Here is a 24,879-nt window from a genome sequence, read left to right as displayed (position 1 = left end):
AGGTCAGGCAGCATCAGAGGAGCAGGAAAATTGACGTTTCGGGTAAAAGACCTTCATCAGGGATTCGTCGATTTTCTTGCTCCTCGGATGCTGCCTGACCTGCTGTGCTTTTCCAGCAACACTCTAATCTTGACTCTGATCTCCAGCATCTGCAGCCCTCACCTCCTCCTAAAATCATAAATATGCAATGCAGACAAGGTAAGAATTCTCTAACAGGCAAAATTACAAATTTGCTCCATTGACCTACGATGCTGTAATTGAGACTTCAACCTGGAGTTACTGAGAAGCCTTTGAAGCTGTACTTTTCTGAATAATGAGAAAGTACCTGGTCAGGAGATCAAGGACTTGTTGCTTGCGGCTTGGAATGGTGGTAAGTGCTTCCACAATAGTACAGGCAGCCTGACGTGCAGCTTGTGTCGCTGGAGTAAACAGAACCTAAGAAACAGCAAAGTCGAATGGGTCATACATAGTACAGTGATTTCAGAACCGTAGAAAAGAGATAAGTCCATTAATTTCAGGCAACCTGCTGGCAGAGTTTCCATTATTACTGTACGAGCTGTGCTGCTTTAACATCTGCTCATGGTAATGAACCAAAAACCAGAATGAAACCACATGACCAACTTCCACGTTCACTCTAGCATAACAAGGAGGCAATATAGTTACCTAAACTGAACATGCGTTACTTACCACTACCTCAAGAGACACCACTTGGTGGTCAGCAATTTTTAAGTAACACATGGACTTGAGAACCACAGAAAAAGACCTCAGACAAAAGGTGAAACAATGCAGAAGTTACCCCAGAAAAACTGGCTGCAAAATGACCGGGAATGAGAACCTCCCAGATATTCAGTTTTATGGAATGACAGAAAAAAAAATGAAAAGGATATAGGTTGGTATTGCTGGTTGGGTTAAAGAGGAAATTAACACAACAGCAAAGACAGATATGAGCTCCAGTGACGCGGAATCTGTACAGGTTGAGTTTCGGAAATTAAAGACACAAGCAATAAAAAGGTACAGCAGTAATTGTGAGCAACTTTAATCTGCATATCGACAGGGCAAATCAAATAAGTAACAATGTCATAGAGGAAGAATGCTTGGGAGTACATATGGGGTGGTTTTGTGGATCAATCCACTGAGGAACCAACAGAGGACAGGCCATCTTAAACTTGGTATTGTGTTATGAGAAGGGAATAATTGGTAGCTTTGTAAGGCCTCTTGGAGAAGAGCAATCATAATACGATAGAATTTTTCATTATGATGATAATAGTTCATTCTGAGACTACGGTTCCGTACCTGAATAAGGGAAACTACAAACAGTATGGGGCATGAGCTGGCTGGGATAAACTGGGGAACATAACTTAAATAATGACAGTGGACTGGGCACTCGTAAACATTTAAATAGTGCAGGGAGGAACTGTAACAACTGTTCATTCTCGTCATGCACTAAAATAAAATGAGAAAAATCACCCGACCATGGCTAACAAGGGAAATTAGGGATAGTATTAGATCCAAGGGAGGGGTTTACAAATTGGCCAATTAAAACTGAACACTAAGGATTGGGAGCATTTTAGATTTCAGCAAATGAGGACAAAGGGATTGGTTAAGTGGGAGGAATAGAATATATGAGTAAGCTTGCAGAGAACATGCAAACTAATCATAAAAGCTTCTATATGTGAAGAGAAAATGATTAGTACAGACAAGATTAGTGTAGGTCCCTTACAGTCAGAAACATGGCTAGTTATAACAGGGAACAAAGAGATGGCAGACCAATTAAATATATAATTTGGTTCTATCCTAACAAGAGGAGGACAAAATACACCCCAAAAACACTGAAAGTGGCAGGAACTGAAGGAAATCAGTATTCACAGATAAATAGGTGTTGGGCAACTGAAATTATTAAAGGCTGATAAAACCCTACAGCATCACAGCACAGGTTTGAAAAGCGTGCAGCATCATTTGATCATTTGCAGAATATGGGCCCAATTCAAATTATAATCCATGTACAGGAGCCTTAATGACATGACCCAGTGATTCAGCATTGTTCGAGTGCTGGACCTTCCCACAATCATCCCCTCATGGAGAATTTGACGACTGTACTGAACAAAGGCTCTGTTTCTCCCTGAATTCAAGGAAACAGTAATTGGCACAGAATTTACAACAGAGAAATAGAGCAATTAGTCCACCAGTTCTCTGATGTTTATAAGGTGCCATAGTCATATAAGACCATTGGGTTGCTCATGTTAGACAGAGATGGCTGGTGGTGGTTTAACTCGAGAGTCACCATGACTCAGGCAGGGGGAGAGTTAGATAAGTAGAGTCCGACGTGGTAGCTTCAGCTGGTGCAGGAATTGAACTCATGCTGTGGCATTATTCTGCATTGCAAACTAGCCATCTAGCCAAGTGAGCTAACCGATATCCTGCTGATGTTTATGCTCCTAATCAAAGGCGTTTCCTGTAAACAGGGAGTTTACTTGGCAGCTTCTACATTCCCTGTCTTGACCTGGGGCAAGTACATCAATTATGAGAGGTGGAAAAAAACCTGAGTGCATATGTTACAGCTACACACAAGAGCTTAATGAAGATAAGTTACAAGATCATTGCTGGATATGACCCATGCCAGTATTGCTGTTATATCATTATACTCAGTCAGGCGATGCTCTTTACCTGTCTCAGCCAATTATTATGTCCTAGTTTGAGGTCCAAAGGTGAATTCCTCTTCCCACGTTTGCTTAGAAACTGCTTCCACTTCCATGCATATTTCTCCATCAGGTAGAGTTGTCGCAGCTCAGTTTTACTTTGTGTTTTGCCTTCATTGTCCAAAGCTGATGGAAGGACAGGAAAAATTGCAAATCAATCAAAGTGCTGTCACAGAACTTTTATTTATGCACAATCAAAGGAACTTCAATTCACTGGAATGGTTTGAAAACAAATTTGTTAATTTCACTACCTGCTTCTTTCACAACTTTATGTTGCAGAATTAGGCAATGCTTTTGCTTTGCATTCCTCAATGAAATGGAACAGTTCAAGTCACTTAGCCACCAATATAGCCAACAATATAACTATAACAGCACAATCTTGGTACTGATTCAGACTCCTACTCTCAGTTAGATACAGGATCCCCAGGTGCTCAGGCACAGATCTTATCTTACCTAATCAAAAAGCCAACTGAACAAAAACAAGGAGCCATTATGCAAATTAAGACAACAGCAGTGCAGTCTGCAGATTTTCTAAGTACTGCAGTCGGATGTCGATAGACACATTGGCATTTTCTGCTCAATGTGCTTCTAATCTCAGGCACACTATCAAAAGGTGCTGCTAAATGATTGAACATTTAGCACAATATATTCTCCATGAACTATATCAGAAGCAGTGCCGATAGCTGAAGGATTGTGCAGCAGACACAATGCCTTACTACATACAGCATTCCAAATATCAGATTCCTGCTCAACGTACAACGTCAAGATACTCCTACTCTCCAGATGCAGCACCTTATCAGTAGGGCCATTAAAACCTGTAACATGTTGAAAGAAGCCATGAGTGAAAGTTGTCTCTACCTCTGGCAGGCAAACATTTCTTCCATGCCTCATATGATGCTTTGGGATCCTTCTTGAGCCATGCTTGGGCCTGTGCATGTATTTCATTACTGTAGGGTTTAACAGTTGTTAGGGTATCAACGGAGATATCCTGGAGAAGAAAAAGAACACAGTGTTAAACCTGAAATTAAGGGAAGGAGCCAGGGCAATGTACTAGATCAAAGAGCAGGTAGATTGACTCAATGTATTCATCACCAGCAAGTTGACACACCTTGTTTTTCTTGCTAGTTGGAGCAGGTGGTTTAATCAGCCGTTGAAGAATTCGCAGGCACATCAGCGTGATGTTCTCAACAACCACTGGGGTCTTAATATTCACAGCCATCAGATACAGGCTCAGAGCTACATGGAGGAAAATGAATCAGGATATTACACAATGCAGCAAATCTCTTTGGTCAACAAGGAAGCAAGCACACAGTTTTCAATTGACCTACACAGATTTAGTATAGATGTTTGTCTTTTTAAAAAATAAATCATTCACAGAATGGTGGGTGTCACTGGCCAGGCCAGCATTTATTGCCCATCCCGAATTCCCCAAAGGGCAAGTAAGAGTCAATCTTAGCAAATGCTGAGAAAGGGTCACTCAACCAGAAACATTAACTCTGATTTCTCTCCACAGATGCTGCCAGACCTGCTGAGATTTTCCAACAATTTATATTTTTGTTTCTGATTTACAGCATTCGCAGTTCTTTTTTTAAAAACGAGTCAATTATATTGCTGTGGTTATGGTGTCATATATAAGCCTAGCCAGGTAAGGCTGGCAGATTTCCTTCCCCAAGGGGCATGAGTGAACCAGATGGGTTTTTCCAATGATCAACAACAGTTTTATGATAATTAAATTCTTAATTCCAAACTTTTTTTTTATTTTTGAATTCATATCCCATCATTGGTCCATGGTAAGATTCAGAACATTACTTTCATCTCTGGATTAATAGTCAAGTGGTAGTAACACCTAAAACAACAGTTAACAAAAATGCTTCATTGTAACTTAGAATATGACTCTGCTTGCTACTACTAAACAATCTCACTGAGTTAAGCTTACCACATCGAAGTCGCAACTCCCAGCATGCATCTTCCTTCGAAATTGAATCAGTCAGTAACAGCATTTCATACTGGAGACTACTGGCCTGAAAGTAGGAATAAACAGTTTCAGAGAAGAAAATGTTCATGTCAGTGAAGGCGCATGTTAGAAACTGGGTATACAAGAGAGCGTGTTTGACAGTGTACTTGATTGTGAAAGGATGTGAGAGCAACAAAATGTAAAAATGAGTCTGCATTTATCTTAAAACCTGTGACCGCTTGTGTAGTTCTCCCAATTTTCTTCGCCTGAAGTCTTCCAAGTTCTTTGCAGTTAGGTAGGTGTTGACAGCATTCCAATGTCTCAAAGGCATCTTAGTTGCTCATGTCCTCAAACATCTTCCTAATTCCCCCCAAAATATTTGCATCTGAGGTCAGTATATCATTTGGCCTTTGAATACAACACAGCCAAGCCCAATCCTATCCTCACCACATACCTGTACAGAAAGAGGGGCTATGCTCTGACACAACATTAGTTGCCACTGGGGGGCCCCATAAATTGCTTATGGCCGCAGGCACTGGAAGCAACATCATGTCTATATGTCATGGTTCCTGATTGCCAAATAGGCCACCAGACAATTCATACTTGAATACAATTTTCATTAAATTGTGCTGTTTTTCTTAATGTAATTTTGCCTATATCAGCATAACTCAAGCAAAAGATTGCATAATTTGCATTAAGTTCTGCCACTACATTAGAACAAGAAAATCAGTTCTGCCGACATCATTACATACCTTGACAGTTGGCCCCTATTCCTCCTGTATGCCTATATATCGCTGTGGACATTATTGTTGTCTGCCCATCGAACACTTGCCATCCATTTCCTCATTTCAATTGCCACTTCCCTGACAATCCTGGTGCTGACCCCTTGGCATCTACTTCCCTCTCATCACTCTGCTCCCTTGCTCATGGAGTGATGGAATTGGATGGTAAATTGATGGGAGGTAATGAGGGATCAGATTGGGATCAGCCAGGGACACAGGAACATACTAATGAGCAAATCATGTTCTTAGGATTTTAACCTATGATTTTGAATTGAATATTCTGTGATGGCTACAGTCCTTGAGTGTGATTTTAGGTTGGCAGAGCAAGGCAACACAGCACAACGTTTAATACCACACATTTCAGAGAAACATTTGAAAATAACACATTATTGAAGTTGCACTTGTTAAAATATTTTTGAATTGCTTATTATTATGGGTGGTGGTATGGGCTGGATTAAACTGCCTCAAAATATATTAAGAAGGTAGACTAGACTGTATTTTTAAAAATTTTACAAGGGAAATGTGAGGCTATTGCAGGTGCAATTCGAATGGTCAAACTACCAGGCTAAACAAAACACACTAATATATGGACAAAATAAAAAGAACTGGCTGAACTGTAACTATCAAAATGCTTAACAAAATAATATATACTGCTACTAATTAACATCCCATAAATACATTCTTGGTAAAAGCAAATTCAGTAAAATAGATTGTCTCACATGCAATTCTAGCAGCAGGAGGAGAACCCCAGCTTTTACCCATAACACAGAGTGGGATAAGAGCTTTCACATCCAGGTTTTAGACCCCAGCAACCGAAAGCTAAAATTTTTTAAAACTCCTCGTTCTGGGGTAGCTCGACCACATCCATTCAGGCTGCTTCTATTGTTCCAACTTTCAAAAAAACCCAAAGACCTCACAAGTTGTTTATTTTACTGGCTTTGGAGCAGACTGCTCATCACTTCTGTTTCAATCATTCTTTATTTAAAAATATACCAGGACAAAATACACCTCTTACAGGCACATTCTCATCACAGTGGTCCACAGTCTTTGATGCAGGCAGGTACTCGAAGCATCACTAGCAGTTGCAATGGCCTGCAATTTAAGCACGTAAGTGCTAGTTTCTGCAACATTTTAGATTAGTTTAAAAATAAACTTAAGAGGACTTTGTTTTCAAAACTGTGCATGCTGTCTAGAATCATAGAATCCCTACAGTGTAGAAGCAGGCCATTCAGCCCACCAAGTTCACACTGGCCCTCTGAAGAACATCCCTTCCAGACCCACAGCCGACCTTATCCCTGCATTTCCAATGGCTAATTCAACTAAACTATACATCCCTGGACAGAATAGGAAATTTCTCATTGCCAATCCATCTAACTTGCAAATCTTTGAGTGGTGAGAGGAAACCAGAGCACCCAGAGAACATGCAAATTCCAAAGTCACCATAGGGTGGAATAGAATCTGGGTCACTGGAATTGTGAGGGGGGCAGCAGTGCTAACCACTGAGCCACTGCGTCACCAGTTGATTTAATTAATTACCACTGGAAAACAACCAACAGTGCTAATTTACATAACTTCAAAAAATATTCTAAGTTAAATTGGTTCTATGGGATTCAAAAGCACTGATGGACACTTTCTAATAGCTTTTAAAAGCAATTTGTTTTCCACAAATCTACCAAGAAGCTGATGACAGTATCTCAGTATAACGAGGAAATGCCTCTATTCTGTTAAAACAATAATTTTCAGTATTTTAAACCTAAATTACTCATAGGCTGTAGGTTGCCACCAATAAAAACATTTTTATAGCAGACTTATTTTCAGCCATATTAGCAAAACAACTGAAAGTTATCATTCAAGTATATCAAGGTGTATCTTTTTGAAGAGATAGGTATACTTTAGTTTTTACAAAATGCTGGCTAATTGTCTTCTTTCATGTGATAGATTTGGTATTCAATCTTACACAAAAAAAGAGTTTAAGTAAGCACTTAAGAGAAACAATTCCTCAAAACACAAATTGCCCAAAGCAGAAACACTTTGTTCTCGAATTTGGGGGAGTAATAATGGCTTAATACTGTGTAAAACTGACAGCAACCTTTGATGTGTGGACAGCTAAACAAGGAAACTGAGAGTTGTTATAAATGCCACCTTTCTCCACCACAGGTTGATCTAATAATCTTCACAGGTGCAATCAATTATCATTTCAAATATTGAAATACGATTCCTACAATAAGTCCCAATTACAATTAAAACAAGGAATAAGGTGAATCTTTAAATAATATACTCAGAAACGTTCTTGATAATCTTTGGATATGACATCTGTGGGATTTAGAGTCATAGAGATGTACAGCATGGAAACAGACCTGTTGGTCCAACCTGTCCATGCCGCCCAGATATCCCAACCCAATCTAGTCCCACCTGCCAGCACCCGGCCCATATCCCTCCAAACCCTGCCTCTTTAAATGTTGCAATTGTACCAGCCTCCACCACTTCCTCTGGCAGCTCATTCCAAACACATACGACCCACTGTGTGAAAGCGTTGCCCTGTAGGTCTCATTTATATTTTTTCCCACTCACCCTAAACCTATGCCCTCTAGCTCTGGACTCCCTGACCTCAGGGAAAAGACTTTGTCTATTTACCCTATTCATGCCCCTCAATTTTGTAAACCTCTATAAGGTCACCCCTCAGCCTCCAAAGCTCCAGGAAAAACTGCCCCAGCCTGTTCAAACATTCCCTATAGCTCAAATCCTCTAACCCTGGTAACATCCTTGTAAATCTTTTCTGAATCCTTTCAAGTTTCACGACATCTTTCTGATAGGAAGGAGACCAGAATTGCATGCAATATTCCAACAGTGGCCTAACCAATGTCCTGTACAGCCGCAACATGACCTCCCAACTCCTGTACTCAATACACTGATGAATAAAGGAAAGCATACCAAACGCCTTCTTCACTATCCTACCTATCTACGACTCCACTTTCAAGGAATTATGAACCTGCAGTCCAAGGTCTCTTTATTCAGCAACACTCCCTAGGACCTTACCATTACGTGTATAAGTCCTGCTAAGATTTGCTTTCCCAAAATGCAACACCTCGCATTTATCTGAATTAAACTCCATCTGCCACTTCTCAGCCCATTAGTCCATCTGGTCCAATCTTCCATATCCTTTTCCACAGTAAATACTGATGCAAAATATTCATTTAGTATCTCTCCCATTTTCTGTGGCTCCACACAAAGGCAGCCTTGCTGATCTTTGAGGGACCCTATTCTCTCCCTAGTTACCCTTTTGTCCTTAATATATTTGTAAAACCCCTTTGGATTCTCCTTAATTCTATTTGCCAAAGCTATCTCATGTCCCCGTTTTGCCCTCCTGATTTCCCTCTTAAGTATACTCCTACTTTCTTTATACTCTAAGGATTCACTCGATCCATCCTGTCTGTACCTGACATATGCTTCCTTCTTTTTCTTAACCAAACCCTCAATTTCTTTAGTCATCCAGCATTCCCTATACCTATCAGCCTTCCCTTTCACCCTGACAGGAATATACTTTCTCTGGATTCTTGTTAGCTCACTTCTGAAGGCTTCCCATTTTCCAGCCGTCCCTTTACCTGCGAACATCTGCCCCCTATCAGCTTTCGAAAGTTCTTTCCTAATACCGTCAAAATTGGCCATTCTCCAATTTAGAACTTCTATCTGATTGGCCGATAGCTTGCCCTTCTATTGCTGGATGCCATAGATCCTCTGTACAGAGCACCAAATTAAAGCAATAATGGAATAGTGGAAGTTTGTTTTGCATGAACAATTTTGCTGAGGTCAATTGCGAGCACTGTTTCTTTGTCCTTCACTGCAAAGTTCAGGGTTACAACCGTACTCACCAAATCAGGATTGGCCCAGTGCCCTTTAAGTGCAGTTGAAACCTTGGCAATGATGAGGTCATTCATTTGTTGTGTTGCATCTGCATTATCCCTGGAAGTTAAGAGCAAAAATATGATGGTCATATAAATGCACTCACAGCAACACAGTAACAAAGCAAATAAATACATTCCAACTAAGGTATTAAGCATCAGAGTGGCTAAGCTGGAAGCATTCTTGCTGCATTCAAAAGGTTGTGGGTTCAAGCATGACACCAGGACTTCGGCCCATAAATCAAGGCAAATATTTCAGTGCAGTACTGAGGGAGTGGTGCTGTATCAGATTCTTCAATGGTGACACAATAAGGCTTGGTCTGCCTTTATCAGGGTGGATTTAAAAGATCCTGTGGGATGACAGAACTAGCAGCAGTGAATTATTTTGATGATGCTGCCAATATGTATCACTTGCTCAAAAGAAAAATAGCTAAATAATAAATTCCAATGAACTCTGACAAGAGCTCATCGACATGAAACATTCACTTGGTTTCTCTCCATGATTTCTGCATGACCGTCTGGGTATTTTCAGCATTTTGTTTTTTTAATCAATTGGTCATTTGTCAGAATTTTCTTTGTTTGCATTAATTATACTTCAAATGTAATTCATTGCTGTGAAGTGCTTCATGCTATTCTGAGTATACAAAAAGATTGTACATCTCCCTTCCTGGCCAAATTGGACTGTTTTGTAATCTTAATTTCTTACTGAACCCTGAGCTGAGCTTCCTACTGTACATCCTCTCAGTCTTCAATAACATCCATTTTCACCTGCTGAAATCTTCATCAATGCCATTGTAAATCTTTGAACATTCTCATTATAATGCTCTCTCGGCTAACTAGGCAACATTCAGAAATGTTAGCTTGTCCAAAATTGTGTTATGTATTCTGACTCTCAGCAGATTCTTTTATATATCCCCCTTGTACTATCTGACACACACTGACTCCTGATCCCTTTTGATCCAGCAATGTTTCAACTTGAACATTTTCATTCATGTAGTCAAACCAATGCCCATGTTCCTAATCGCACCAACCTTTGCTGTTATTCTCTGCTCTTATCCAAAGTTGGTTGATTATATATTCAAAATGTCCATTGTCTTGCATTACCAGCTGTGTTTTCGGTTGCCTAATTCCTAAGCTTTTCCTCCTTTTCAGTGCTCACTGGAGTTCAGTAAAATGGAGTGGGGAATCTCTTTGAAACCTATAAAATTCTATTAGGACTAGTAGATGCAGGAAGAAACTCCAACAGTGAGGGAGTCCAGAACTGGGAATCAAAGTTTGAGGTGACAGGGTACACCATTTAGGATGGAGAAGAGGAAAAGTCTATTCACCCAGAAAATGGTGAGCCTATGGAATGCGCTCCTACAGAAAGTAGTCAAGGCCAGAACATGGTATAATTTCAAGGAGGAGTTGGATATAGCACTTAAAAATAAAGGAATCAAAGGATGGGAGGTAAGCAGGGACAAGCTATTGAGTGGAAGTTTAGCCATGCTCATAATGAATGGCAGAACAGGCTTGAAGTGCTGAATAGCCTGCACTTGCTCCGAGCTCCTATGTTTCTGTGGAAAATCGACTGGAATTTTGATATTGCAATGAGTAGAGTTGATATGGAGGGAGCAAGTAGATGCAGTTTACTTGGACTTTTAAAAGGCTGTTAAACAAGGTCTCATGTAAGAAATGAGCATGTAAAATTAAAAGCACACAGGATTGGGGATAGCGTATTGACATGGATAGAGGACTAGTTTGCAGACAGGAACCAAAGACTAAAAAATAAGCAGGATATTGTCAGTCACTTGAGGACGATGACTAGTGGGGCACTGTAGGGATTATTGCTTGCACCCCAGCTACTCTCAATATACATTAATAATTTAGTTGGGGAAACTAAATGTAATATCCACAGGTTTGCAGACAACAGAAAGCTGGATGGGAGGGTGAACTGTAAGGAGGATGCAGAGATGGACAAGTGATTTGGACAATTTAACGATTGGGCAAATGCATGACAGATGAAGTATAATGTGGAATAATGAGAGGTTGTCTACTTTAATAGCAAAAGCAGATTATTATCTGAATAGTGATAGACTGGGTGAAGGGCACGTGCAACAAGACCTGGATGCCCTTGCCAGTGAATGCAAGCGCACAGGGGCAGTAGGTGGTGATGGAGATGGCAAACAGTATGCTGGCCTTCATAGTGACAGGATTCAAGTACAGGAGCGGGGATGCCTTGGTGCAAATACACAGGACCTAGATGAGGCCACACAGAGTATCATATACAATTTTGGTCTCCTTACCCAAGGAAGTAAGTTCTGGCTATGAAGGGAATGCAACAAAGGTTTACCAAACTGATTTCTGGGATTTATACATAAACAGGGACTGGATTGGGTATAAATCCCAGAAATCAGTTTGGTAAACCTTTGTTGCATTCCCTTCATAGCCAGAACTTACTTCCTTGGGTAAGGAGACCAAAATTGTATATGATACTCTGTGTGGCCTCATCTAGGTCCTGTGTATTTGCACCAAGGCATCCCCGCTCCTGTACTTGAATCCTGTCACTATGAAGGCCAGCATACTGTTTGCCATCTCCACCACCACCTACTGCCCCTGTGCGCTTGCATTCACTGGCAAGGGCATCCAGGTCTTGTTGCACGTGCCCTTCACCCAAAAGGAATTAAGTAAACGCAGGCAGGATGTTCCTGATGACTGGGGAGTCCAGAACCCGGGATCACAGTTTAAGGATACAGGATAGGCCCACTGAGGACTGAGATGAGGAGGAAATTTCTTCAACTAGAAAGTGACAGAATTCCACAGGCCCGCCAAAGAAAGCAGTCAAGGCCAAAGCATGGAATATTTTCAAGGAGGAGTTAGATGTGGCTCTAAACCGATCAAAAGATATGGGGTGGAAGTGGGAACAGGGTACAAAGTTGGATTATCAACAGGTTGAATGGTGAAACAGGTTCGGAATGCCAAACGAATAGCCTACTCCTATTTTCCATGTTTGTATACTCTACTCAATTTTTCACAAGAAATGTTAGAAAAGTAAAACTGTCTAGTGAAATAGAGTCACAGAGATGTACAACATGAAAACAGACTCTTTGGTCAAACTTGTCCATGCCAATCAGATATCTTAAATTAATCTAGCCCCATTTGTTAGCACCTGACCCATAACCCTCTAAATGTTGCAATTGTACCAGCCTCCACCACTTCCTCTGGCAGCTCAATTCATAAATGTACCACCCTCAGCATGAAAAAGTTGCCCCTTAACTCTTTGTTAAATATTTTTGTTCTTACCTCCAGTTCTGGACTCCCTCCACCCAGGGAAAATACCTTATCTATTTAGCCTATAAGTGTCTCAGTTGCTTTTATAAACCTCTATAACGTCACCCCTCAGCTTCTGATGTTCCAAGGAAAACAGCCCAGTCTATTCAGTCTCTCCCTTTCGCTCAAATCCTCCAACTCTGGCAACATCCCTTCATAAACTTGAAAGGGTTCAGAAAAGCTTAACAACTTTCCAATAGGAGGGAGACCAGATTTGCACACAATATTACAAAAGGGGCCTTTTGTACAGCCGCAACGTGACCTCCCAACTCCTAGGTCAATGCTCTGACCAATAAAGGAAAGCATACCATACACCACCTTCACTATTTTATTTACCTGTAACTCTACTTTCAAGGAATTATGAAGCTGCACTCAAAGGCCTCCTTGTTCAGCAACACTTCCTAAGACCTTACCATTAAGTCCTGCTCTGATTTCTCTTTCCAAATGCAGCATCTCACATTTACCTAAATTAAACTCCATCTGTCACTTCTCAGCCCATTGGCCCACCTGATCAAGATCCCGTTGTAATGTGAGGTAACCTTCTTTGCTGTCCACTACCCCTCCAATTTTGGTGTCATCTGGAAACTCCTATGTTCACATCCAAATCATTTATATAAAAATGACAAAAAGTAGTGGATCCGCCACTGATCATTGTGGCACATGACTGGTCACAGGCCTCAGTCTGAAAAGCAACCTGCCACCACCACGCCCTGTCATCTACCTTTAAGCCTGTTGTGTATCCAAAAAGCTAGTTCTCCCTGTATTTCATGTGATCTAATCTTGCTAACAAGTCTACCACGAGGAACCTTGTCGAACACCATACAGATCACGTCCACCGCTCTTCCCTCATCAATCCTTCTCGTTACTTCTTCAAAAATCTCAATCAATTTAGTGAGACACTATTTCTCACATACAAAGCCATGTTGACTGTCCCTAATCAGTACTTGCCTTTTCAAATACATGTGAATCCTGTCCCTCAGAAGCCCCTCCAATAACTTGCCTACCACTAATGTCAGGCTCATAGGTCTATTGTTCTCTGGCTTTTCCTTACCACCTTTCTTAAATAGTGGCACCATGTTAGTCAACCTCCAATCTTGTGGCACCTCACCTATGACTATCAATGAAACAAATCTCTCAGCAAGGGGCCCAGCAATCACTTATTGACAATTCCTTTATCATTACAAAATTTAAGTATTTCTTGCAGACAAACACATATAGGGTGTAATTAATTCAAGTGAAAAACTGCATGGTCAGATAAAATTAAACGTTTGAAGAAAGTGCACCAATGATTTCAAAGAGCCACAGATTATCTGAAGCTGCTCTTGAGCTTCTGGACTTGATTGATAAAACTTTTTCTATTTTAAAAGTCCACTTCTTATGGCTGAGATCTGAATGAGGGACCATGAAACCGATAGCTGATTGACTAAGTGCATGCCTCGAGTGGGTATTGTAGCAACTCTGAACAAAATTCAGGAAACATACACAGTTGGTTTGTCACCCTCTACAGGGTGCAGACACACCTCACACATATCACAGATGGAATGTAAAAGGGTCAAGTTCATTTTTAAAAAGAAATAATACCACCTTTAAACAACAGGGCATGCACTACTTGGGAGACTGACCATGTTTTTGTTCCCCAACTCATTTTAAAAGAATATCTAACACTCGATTTCAAAGATACTCCTCAGGAACAAAATGGAAGCTGGTGACAAAGCTTTGACGACCAGTCACAAATGCCAAGCACCATATCAATAGGTACAGTCACCTTCTGCCTGTCTCCAGCTCTTGCATGAGGTCAGTTTACCATCTTCTAACATTGGTACACAGTGTTCAATGCAGTTGGCATGTGTTGAGCACAGAATTGGACATTACTGTTTCTGAGAGCACATGATGTCTGTAGCTTTCCCAAAACATACTTTTAAATTTATCATTTTAAGAACAGTTGCGAAGGATCAGTTTAAAAGAGAAATGTTGACATCACAACATCGTAAATCAGAATTACTCTTCAATAACTCCAGTTTTCTGATCCAATGGTAACCTTGCTTCAACTGCTAGGAACTGGGATCAAATCCCAACAATGAAACAAAGAAGTGAAGAAATGAGAATAGAGACAGAGGAAGAAAAGAAAATTCATCCTATTTTAGGTGAATATTAGGTCTGTTTGGGTGCAACACTAAACTCTATATTCTGAAATGACATTTTCAGAACCAACTGCCAAATATTCCTGCCAATGCAGCCCAGTCCTTGATGGAAAACAAACTATTGATCTTTAAACCGACTGTTGCCCTCTAACATCAGACAAAGAGCTCAATCTCCAGACATACCTCGTTAACAAGCACATCAGTTGTCTGACTTCCTCTCTCATTGAAGCAGTACCACGCCGCAGATTATAATCAAACAGCTCTCGGATAAGTCCCTGAGAAACCAGAATCTGCCGTATAGTGCTGTTGGTAGCGAGGGCACGAAGCAATGTAATACAATGCTCAGTAACAGCTGAGGCACAGCCATAACATTTTGTTGAAGAGGTGTGGCCACAGCCAAGGACAGACAGAGCTCGATACTGACTGGCTGTGAATGTAGGCTGAGTTGATGATCGTGATGACTTTGTTGCTGCTTCTCGTTGATGAAGATCATATTCCAGCAGCTCCTTCCGTGAAGCCAGAACTTTCTGCAAAACAACCATGATATTGAAACTGCTGGTCATGCAACTTGATGAACCCTACATTAAATGTTCATAAGTTATGCCCACTTTTAAATCCAAGACAATTAATCATCACAATACAGCAGATTTAATTTTACAGCTACCTGCCTTACTGTTTACTGCTTTGAATTACATTATTATTAAATCTTGTTTATGTTGGAGACAAACTTGATATTTATTTGAATTTTTCTACCTGAATAATTTTGGACAATTCGTCGAAGGATGTCTTACAATCTCCACAATATTCCTGAGCCAGTTGCTGGATGTAGCGATTCACACTTGCTGCTGTTGAGCTGATTCCAGCAACGCCACTGGAATCATCCTGGGAAATAAGAAAGAATAAATAATTAAGACCAGTATCTTGATATATAAAATGCAACTCATTTCCACAGCTGTTAAAAGAACAGATAGGAGGTTTAGAACATAAAACCATTCAGTCAGCCATTCAGTACTTCACATCTGCTTCGTCTTTCAGAACATTCATGGACATCCTGGCTGTGCTCTTAACTCTAATCTCCTGTTTGCTCCCAAAATCTTCAGTCGAGTGTCTTGGTTATCAAGGATATACCTAACTCAATGGCCGAGCCTCAACGGTTTTTTAGGAAGAGAATTCCATAAACTAAGGATCAACTGGGGAAAAAAGGCATCTCAGTTTTAAACACAAGATCTCATTTTTAAATTGACCCCCTTAGTTCTATCTTTATAAACTGTATAAAGTATAAAAGCAAAAACATTATACTCTGAATCACTGGTCTGTCCCAGTGAGGATTAGAGCCAATTCTGAGCACCATATTTTGGGAAAGGGGCCAAAGCTTTGAAGAGGGTGCAGTTGAGATTTACTACAATGAAGCCTGGAATGAGGGATGTCAGTTATATGAAGAGTCTGTAGAATCTGGAATGGTTCTACTTGAAGTATAGTAGGTTCAAGGGAAATACAAAAGAAATGCTCAATACAATATTGGAAATTGTTAGAATAGAGGGGGAGAATTCAACTGGTAAGATGTTCAGTAACCAGGGAATGCAAGTTCAAGGCAACTGCCGAGAAGTCCTAAGTATAAAAAGGAAAATTTTCTGTTACACAGTGAGCTGGTGAAATCTGGAATTCACTAGCTGAAAAGGTAGTAGTAACCAATTCAATATTAACTTTCAAAAGTGAACTAGATATGGTCTTAAAAAGGAATATTTTGCAGGATATTGATTCAGACTAATAAGAGTAATAGTAATAATGGGCAATTGGCCTCCTTCGATACTGAATGCTTCTGTGAAACAGAAGCATAAACTGAACAAAGCAGATTGATAATAGACTGGCAAATGTGCTTCAGAACCTGAGTGAAGCAGGTCCCCAGTGAAAGACTTTGTTGCTTATGTACAGAACTGAATGGGTAAAGAAATCATCCCTTCTTAAATGCATGGCAGACAGAGTATCTGCAAGTCATTACAAAAATTGTTCGCTTAGGTTGTAATTCTAGAGATTTACTTTAACATTTGGGATTCCTTCATTCCCTACCTAAATCTCTTTGACCTCCTACACAAATCTTCAAAAGCCATTTCCAGACCCGCCTATTCAATGCAGTTTTTAGTCATCAACAATAAAAACAGAATTTGCTAGAAATACTTTGATCTTAGAGTAAGATAAAAGGTTGGCACAACATCAAGGGCCAAAGGGCCTGTACTGTTCTATGTCTACGTCTATGTCTACTCAGCAGGATGGTAGCATTAGCACAGAGAAAGCAGAATTAACATTTCGGGTCTAGTGACCCATCTTCAAAACTGATTTTAGCTACATAAAGCTACATACAGAAGATGGGGAGGAGTACATGATAGCTGGTCACGGAGTCCAAAGAAAGAGAAAAACAGTTGGGCAGACAAAGGACTGAGTAAGAGTCAGCCTGAGAATGAATAGCTGCTAATGGGGACTATTAGTAGCTGACAATGGCTTGTCTGTGATAGCAGCCCATTGGAATACATGGCCTGGTATGTGGGGATGGGGTAAGACTTGGAGGGAAGGTGCTCAAACCCTGGATTTCAGAAGGCCGCAGAGTTCCCAAATGGAAATGAGGTGCTGTTCTTCCAGGTTGCACTGAGCTTCACTGGAGCAATGCAGCAAACCTGAGACAGATGTTGGGCAGGGAACAGAGTGGTGTGCTTAAGTGACAGGGAACTGGAAGCTCAGTCATTTTCGTGGATTGAATGTAGATTATTATACTTAGATGTTACAATACTTGGAATCCCGAGTGTGGAAACTGGCCACTTGGTCCAACAAGTCCACACTGACCCTCTGAAGAGTAACCCACCCAGACCCATTCCCCAACTAGTCTACATTTACACCTAACCTACACTTCCCTGAACACTATGGGCAATTTAACATGGCAATTTATCAAACCTGCAAATCTTTGGACTGTGGGAGGAAACCAGAGCACCTGGAGGAAACCCACACAGACAGTCACCCGAGGCTGGAATCGAATCCAGGACCCAGGCGCTGTGAGGCAGCAGTGCTAATCTCTGAGCCACTGCCCTTCTGCAAAGCGGTCACCCAGTCTCTTTGTTGCATTTCCCTAATGTAGAGGAGACCACGTTATGAGCAGCGAGTGCAGTACACTAGATTGAGTGAAGTAAAAGGAAATAAAAGGATAGGTGTTGCACCTGAGATTACAGGGCAAGGTGGTGTGGAGTACTGGGGAGGTTTTGGGAGTGAAGGAGGAGTGTATCAGGGTTTCCCGGAGAAACCACTGGGGAAGGCTACAAAAGGGAGGAATAGGGAATGTGTGTCTGGTGGTGACATCCCACTGGAGGTGACGGAAATGGCACCCAATAATTTTAGTCACCAGTCTTGTTGTGTCTGGTTCTATTATTGTTTCCGTAAATTTTCTAGTGAGATTCTGTACATGACTAATATGGACAGGCTGAATATCTTCCAACCAGTGAAACATGTCCCTTTACCTGTGGCTTCTCAGGAGCTGCCTCACTAACTTTCACCAACAAAGTTTCAAGCTGTGGTCTGTGTCCCATCAGCTGATGATAAACACGGTCAGCTTTATCCAACAGAGTGTTTATGTTTGTTACTGCCTGCAGGACCAAAACAGAAATAAATTAGTAAAATTATAGCAATTTGATTTAAAAGGCAGAGAGACAAAATATATCAAAGGGGTTGTAATCCAATGAGTTCTCAACCAGACATTCCCCAAACTTAGTCCAAGAAAGCAAAAGGGGAGTGAAGTCCTGGTTAAGTCTAAAACGGAGTCAGAATATTTCTCCGGGTGATCTCACCTTCTTTCTGTCCTCCTCATTTTCAATTGGATCCACTGCACAGCATGGTTTGGCATACAGCATGAAATCAAACCGTGCATACTTGCAGAATCCACAGGCATTGCAAAGGAATGGATCTTTCTCATCATAGTTAATAGACCTAGGAAAGACAGAAGTTGAATTACTCTCAATGATCATTTTTATTTCATGACATTTACCTCAGAGATTACCCATGACAGAATCGAGTTTTTCAATGAAGTACTTGGAGTCATACAGGACAGAAACAGACTGGAGTCAAATCAAGTTACTGGTCAAAAATAGATAGCTGGAACTTACAAACTGTGCAGCCAAAGGTTAACTGTAGGCTCCCGATAAACAGGCATTCAGAGAGGCAGAGAGATGTATAGCATGGAAACAGACCTCTCAGTCCAACTTGTCCATGCTTACCCAAAACATGTGCAAGGCAATGATTATTAGAAACAGAGAATCTAACCATCTCCCTTGATATTCACTGGCATTACCACCACACAATCTATAAACATCCTCAGAATTATCATTGGTTAGAATTTGAACTGGATCACCTACATGAGAATGCTGTGACTACAAGAGCAAATTAGAGGCTGAAAATGTGGAAGTAGGTAACTCAGCCCCTATCACCTACAACAGACACATGTGGATCAGTGTCTCCCCAGTGACATTCAAGAAGTTTGGCATTATGCAAGATGAAACACTATCATCGCACCACCAATCTACTTAAAAATTCACTTCCTCCACCACCAATACACAGCAATCTGCACTATAGTCAACTTGTACTGTTGCAACTGAACAAGACAACCTGTCAATGCCATGCGAATGTGATCGCAAACTCTACCTTGGTGCTGTCCACTAGTATATAATTCGACGGCCCTGACTATGCAAAATAATGTTGGTCAAGTCAACTGGGGGAGACCAGTCTTAGTATTCATCAAATCAGTCAACTGACAAGTAGAGAGCATTTAAAACCATTTAATTTTAGACCATTTTTAAAAATTTCAAACATTCAATTTTATTCCAACTTTTAATAACTATTAGGGTGAAAGCAGCTATATTATGAAAACAGGATTCAGATTGCTACCAGAGAAGTTATGTGTCACAGATCTATAATTGACAATCAGCAAAAGTGCCATCCAAACCTTATCAATACAGAAGCATTGTCTGACATGTTAATATTGTTATTGCTTTATGTTAATTTTATCTATTGCCAGTTATCTACAAGTCCACTCACCTGCATTTGTGGCACTGGTATACATTCTCCCCACAGTTACCACAAACACCTGGATTGGCAGGAACGGATGCACTGCAGCGTGGACACTGCAAGGTCTCAGTTGATGCCTGGTAATTCTCATAGAAATCAGCAAACTCAATCATGAGGTTGGATGCTACAATGGGGAGTGGGAGATCAATCTTCACTTCAGTCTGACCTGGTGTTAGCTGAACCTTTTTAGCTTTGTGCCAACGAGCTGGCCTAAAGAAAGAAGGCACATAGTTGGTGAGGCAAACATTACCATAGAACTGAAGTTGGAATTCAGTCAGGTTGCAAACTGTAAAATTGGAAACATGCCTGAATTGATTTAGAATTATACTATTGATATTAAATACAATAAAATCAAGCAAGACCATGCAAGCAAAAAGACACTGACATTGGGCAATGGTTTCCATTCAAGAAAGAATCTATAGTTTGTATGGCCTTTACTGTCCTCAGGATGTCCCAAAACAATTTGCCATCAATTATTTATCTCTGAAGTGTACATTACTGAGGAAATGCTGAGACTAATTTGGCAACAAGGTCCACAAACAACAGAGAAATACGTGACTAGAAATCACCTTTGTAACATTGTCAGGAGAAAGTGCATCTCCCTGATCTTCTTTGTGTAATGAATGAGATCATCCATGTCCACCTGAGAGGGCAGACAAATTAACATGCCATCTGAACAAAGGCACCTCTGACATTGCCTGAAACCCAACTTCCCATCTCATAAGAATGTTAGCAGTAAATCAAGGCTAACATTCAGGTAAAAGCATGGTCCAATGACCACAAAAGGGTGACAGTATGATATTTATTAATACAGCATATGCAGACAATAATTCACTCAATTTGCACAGATTATTTACAGATAGCCAGAATTTACACCTTCATTTTGGAAAAATTAATACCAAACATTCATCCATCATTTATAAGTTTGTAATTAGTATAGCCAGACACTCACTTGTTTTTCAGTTCTACAATAGCCTGCACAGTTCTGTTGTTGTAATACAGGTTAATTGTGCGAACCATCTTAGTGCGTTTTAGATCTCCAATCTTCACAGTCACTTTGCTGATGGTGTGACTGCCAATTAGTTTCACCACTTGCTGTGTAGTCGTGTAGCGTGTGTCTACTTTGATTGATGAAAGCTTAATATTCTGAAGAGAGATTACTTAAAATTACCAAAATACTTATGTGGATGAAATACAACAGAAAACTAATGTAGAACCAATAGTCCAGTGCAAAGTTTATTCGTTCCTTTGGGAGTTCACACTATGTATCACTCGGTCATCGGGGGAGTGACAGATTTCTGGTATTGACAAGATGGTTTGGTTGTGACAAACCAAAACACAAGCAGAAAGTGGTCATATATTTTCAAACCACATGCTACAGATAACCAAATTGATTTCTAACCAATATTATTCATGGAGGGGACTGATGATGATGACACAGACACAAAATGGACACAAATCTTTATACATTCAAGAAAACAACTTCCCAGAGGAAAACAGCTTTAATTGGTTGATCTTACTGCAGTACCAGATATGCAACCAGGTATACTTTCATACTTACAGTGAATGGCACCTCAGGGTTATTACAGACAAGACAGGGATCACTCTCGAGGTAGTAGCCATCAAACTCAACGAGACCAGATAGCATACTGTATCAAAGTGAAAAGAGAAAATATCAGAACATTATTAATTCTGCAAGTATCATAGCAACAGCACTTCTTTCAACAATTCTTGGTTTACATATAATTTACTCACTTGTGACAAAAACAGACATTTAAATAAAAATATTGCTCACTTATAAATGTTGGAGTTGGGGTGGTTGGTGAGAATATGGTTTTGAGTACGAAGAATCTCCACTGCCTTGTGAGAGTATTCTTTCAGCTAGGACAAGAATAAATTCAGCATGAATAATTTAGAAATATATAGAGCTGTCAAATTCCCTACAAGGATTGATCTTGTTAAGTAGCAGACATTGGCCCATTGCCACTTCCTTTTTACCTTTTTTTCAGTCTGTGGAGTCTTGAGAGAGAAGTACCCCAGAAGATCCACAAACTGTGCAGCTTTGCGTCCATAAGCTGGGAGCTCCGGCCAAATTGACCACATCAAGTCGAGTAGCAGTTCCTGCTGCGATTTGCCAGAACTCCTAATTGAACCAAATAAAAAGTTCTGTGATTAGTAGAAGCAAAAACACCAAAGAAGAAACATCACTGCAAGGCAGGCTGGTTCCATGGCATAGCTGATATCACCACTCTCCCACTTCAAATTCCTCCATTCCTCCTCATCCTCAAAAGATCCTCTCCCACAAACAGCCACCTCCACCCACACCAAACAGATCAGAGTCTGACTTGTGATTACATAAACACCAATTCCCCTCAATCCCTCTGTTCGGTACTACATCCATCTTGGACCTCCACTACTGAGGGCTTACTGCAGCATAGCAGCAGTCCAACCCTGTTTTCTGGAATCACTTTTCAAGCCTAAGAGGGTTATACCGATGCAACTTAACTTTCCTCTTTCTTGTATCCTGACCGTAAGATAAAGATAATCCATTATCATTCAATGATTTCTAGACTTCCCCTAAATTTCTCATTCCTTACAGTTCCTTATTTTTTCTCATTCAGAAAATACTTGCATCTATATTGTTTGGGTCTAAAGTAGATGACATACTTGCCAAACAGCAGAAACTGCATGTCATCGACAGAGCTGAGCAATCCCAGAATCAATAAATCAGATCAAATGTCTGCAGTCATGCCACCTCCAATTCTCAACGGTAGTAGTCAATTTAAAATTCCCGTACTTCACAGCATACAGGTCATGTGAAATCACGATTTTAAAGCAGTGTGTGTCAGACAGTAATTGCAAGGTATCTGACATTATTAAAAGTAGTTTGTTTATATTGTGGGGGTTTATGCCTACAGCTCAGTAGATTAGCAGAATTGAATTTGAGAAAGTTTTTAAATAAATCTTTTCAAATGCCTTTGAGTTCAGTTCACAAAGACCTGAGTGAAGTCAGATGCAAATATAATTTCTCCTAGAGACAAAAGTGCTTGGAACAGTGCTCCAGTTTCCTCCCACAGTCCAAAAATGTGCAGGTTAGGTGAATTGGTCACGCTAAATTGCCCATAGTATTAGGTGAAGGGTTAAATGTAGGGGAATAAGTCTGGGTGGGTTGCTCTTCGGAGGGTCGGTGTGGACTTGTTGGGCTGAAGGGCCTGTTTCCACACTGTAAGTAATCTAATCTAATCTAATTTTAAAAATTATGGGGACAAGCTAACTCAAGAAGAGTTTAGCTTTTTAAGCTTCAACCAAGCTTTTGGTTAGAATTCTGCAGCTCATTAGAAGACAAATAAAGTCTAATATTTCTGTTTTGACAATGTTGGAATATTCCAGAGAAAAAATGCCTCAGAGTTCAGAGGATAGGAACGGAGAGAAAGCAGTTAAGGCAAGCCTACAGATTGGACTAAGAAGGAGATTTTCTGGAAGCGCATACAGAGAAAAAAATCATGACCTTGCAAAAGGAAATCAGGGCAGGACTTATACACTTAATGGTAAGATCCTAGGGAGTGTTCATGAATAAAGAGACCTCAGAGGGCAAGTTCATAGTTCCTTGAAAGTGAAGTCACAGATAGATAGGATAGTGAAGGTGGTGTTTGGTATGCTTTCCTTTATTGGTTACAGCACTCAGTATAGGAATTGGGAGGTCATGTTGCGACATTGGTTAGGTCACTTTTGGAATACAGTGTGCAATTCTGGTCTCCCTCCTATAGGAGGGATGTTGTGACACTGGAAAGGATTCAGAAAAGATTTACAAGAAAGTTACCAGGGTTAGAGGGCTTGAGCTATAGGAAGAGGCTGAATGGGCTGGGGCTCTTTTCCCTGGAGCATCAGAAGCTGAGGGGTGACCTCAGAGGTTTGTAAAATCATGAGGGGCATGGATAGGATAAATAGACATAGTGGTTTCCGTGAGGTGGGAACAATCAAGAAATAGAAGGCATAGGTTTAGGGTGAGGGGGAAAAGATTTAAAAAAGGGACACAAAGGGCAACTTTTTCATGCATAGGGTGATGCATGCATGGATTGAGCTGCCAGAGGAAGTGATGGAGCTAGTACAATTGCAACATTTAAAAGGCATCTGGATGGGAATATGAATAGGAAGGGTTCATAGGGATATGGGCCAAGTGCGGGGAAATGAGACTAGATTAATTTAGGATAACTGGTGGGTATGGGCGAGTTGGACCAAAGGGTCTGTTTTGCTGCCATACATCCCTATGACTCTATGATCTGCTAGTAGTCGTCCATAAGGAGATAGGGGGTCAAGGGATGGATGTAGCCTGACACAAACCCTGACCATGGAACGGGCGGCAAATTACCATGAGAAGCTAAAGCCCCTGAACGCACTATTATAATGGCAACAAACAAGTCAGAAGATAAATCGACACAGGGTGCCAAAAAAAAAAGATGATTACACTGAGGAACTAAACAGGGGACAGCCAGTCTTCCTTATCATACAGATGCTGTTTGCTGAGAAGGTGCTCCCAATGGGACGTTGAAGGCTAAAACAAGGTGAGTGGCTCAGAGCTTCAAAGATAAGTTTGGTCATCAAGATGCTGGAGAATGAATTCCCCTGCTGCAGGAAAATGACCTTGGAGAGGAGTTTAGTTCTTTTCAAACATATGTCTGGGAATGTAAGTCAATCTACATAAAAGTTACATTTTTGCAGAATGTGAAGTTACAAAAGGAAACAGTTTTTAATATCACTTCAAGAAGCAGATGATAAAGAATGGAAGCTATTGAAGCTTCACATGTTTTTATGGATTGAATGATGCAGTGAGAGTATAGTATTTCCCAGTTACAGCCACTTGATGAAAAGTAGATTGCATTCAGCTTAAAGCAGATCCAGCAATGTGCTCCTGGTAACACAAAGAAGAACTCCCAAGCATCTTTATGACATATAGATTATTTTCTGTAGGGAGGTTTTATTGAAATTTGGCATCATACA

At 40.5% G+C, this 24,879-nt stretch overlaps 1 protein-coding gene across 10 annotated transcripts in view; it reads right to left on the bottom strand.

Moving 5' to 3' along the window:
- ubr4 (ubiquitin protein ligase E3 component n-recognin 4) overlaps positions 1 to 24,879 on the bottom strand; it is a 198,092-nt gene that overhangs the window by 41,253 nt on the left and 131,960 nt on the right. For all 10 annotated transcript variants that reach the window (XM_072586453.1, XM_072586462.1, XM_072586455.1 and 7 more), the window contains 15 exons: positions 21,880 to 22,024; positions 21,677 to 21,762; positions 21,443 to 21,530; positions 20,834 to 21,027; positions 19,852 to 20,091; positions 18,609 to 18,747; positions 18,282 to 18,407; positions 15,535 to 15,663; positions 14,965 to 15,308; positions 9,302 to 9,392; positions 4,633 to 4,717; positions 3,805 to 3,932; positions 3,555 to 3,684; positions 2,665 to 2,822; positions 326 to 435 (listed from right to left, as the gene is read on the bottom strand). In XM_072586453.1, coding sequence (XP_072442554.1) covers positions 326 to 435; positions 2,665 to 2,822; positions 3,555 to 3,684; positions 3,805 to 3,932; positions 4,633 to 4,717; positions 9,302 to 9,392; positions 14,965 to 15,308; positions 15,535 to 15,663; positions 18,282 to 18,407; positions 18,609 to 18,747; positions 19,852 to 20,091; positions 20,834 to 21,027; positions 21,443 to 21,530; positions 21,677 to 21,762; positions 21,880 to 22,024 — 2,193 coding nt within the window. The remainder of the gene's footprint in view (positions 1 to 325; positions 436 to 2,664; positions 2,823 to 3,554; positions 3,685 to 3,804; positions 3,933 to 4,632; positions 4,718 to 9,301; positions 9,393 to 14,964; positions 15,309 to 15,534; positions 15,664 to 18,281; positions 18,408 to 18,608; positions 18,748 to 19,851; positions 20,092 to 20,833; positions 21,028 to 21,442; positions 21,531 to 21,676; positions 21,763 to 21,879; positions 22,025 to 24,879) is intronic.

This window comes from Chiloscyllium punctatum, chromosome 16 (genome assembly GCF_047496795.1).
Source record: "Chiloscyllium punctatum isolate Juve2018m chromosome 16, sChiPun1.3, whole genome shotgun sequence".
In the NCBI taxonomy this organism is placed as follows: domain Eukaryota; kingdom Metazoa; phylum Chordata; class Chondrichthyes; order Orectolobiformes; family Hemiscylliidae; genus Chiloscyllium; species Chiloscyllium punctatum.
The sequence above is the reverse complement of the archived record's forward strand: the minus strand, read 5'-3'. Positions and strand labels throughout refer to the sequence as shown.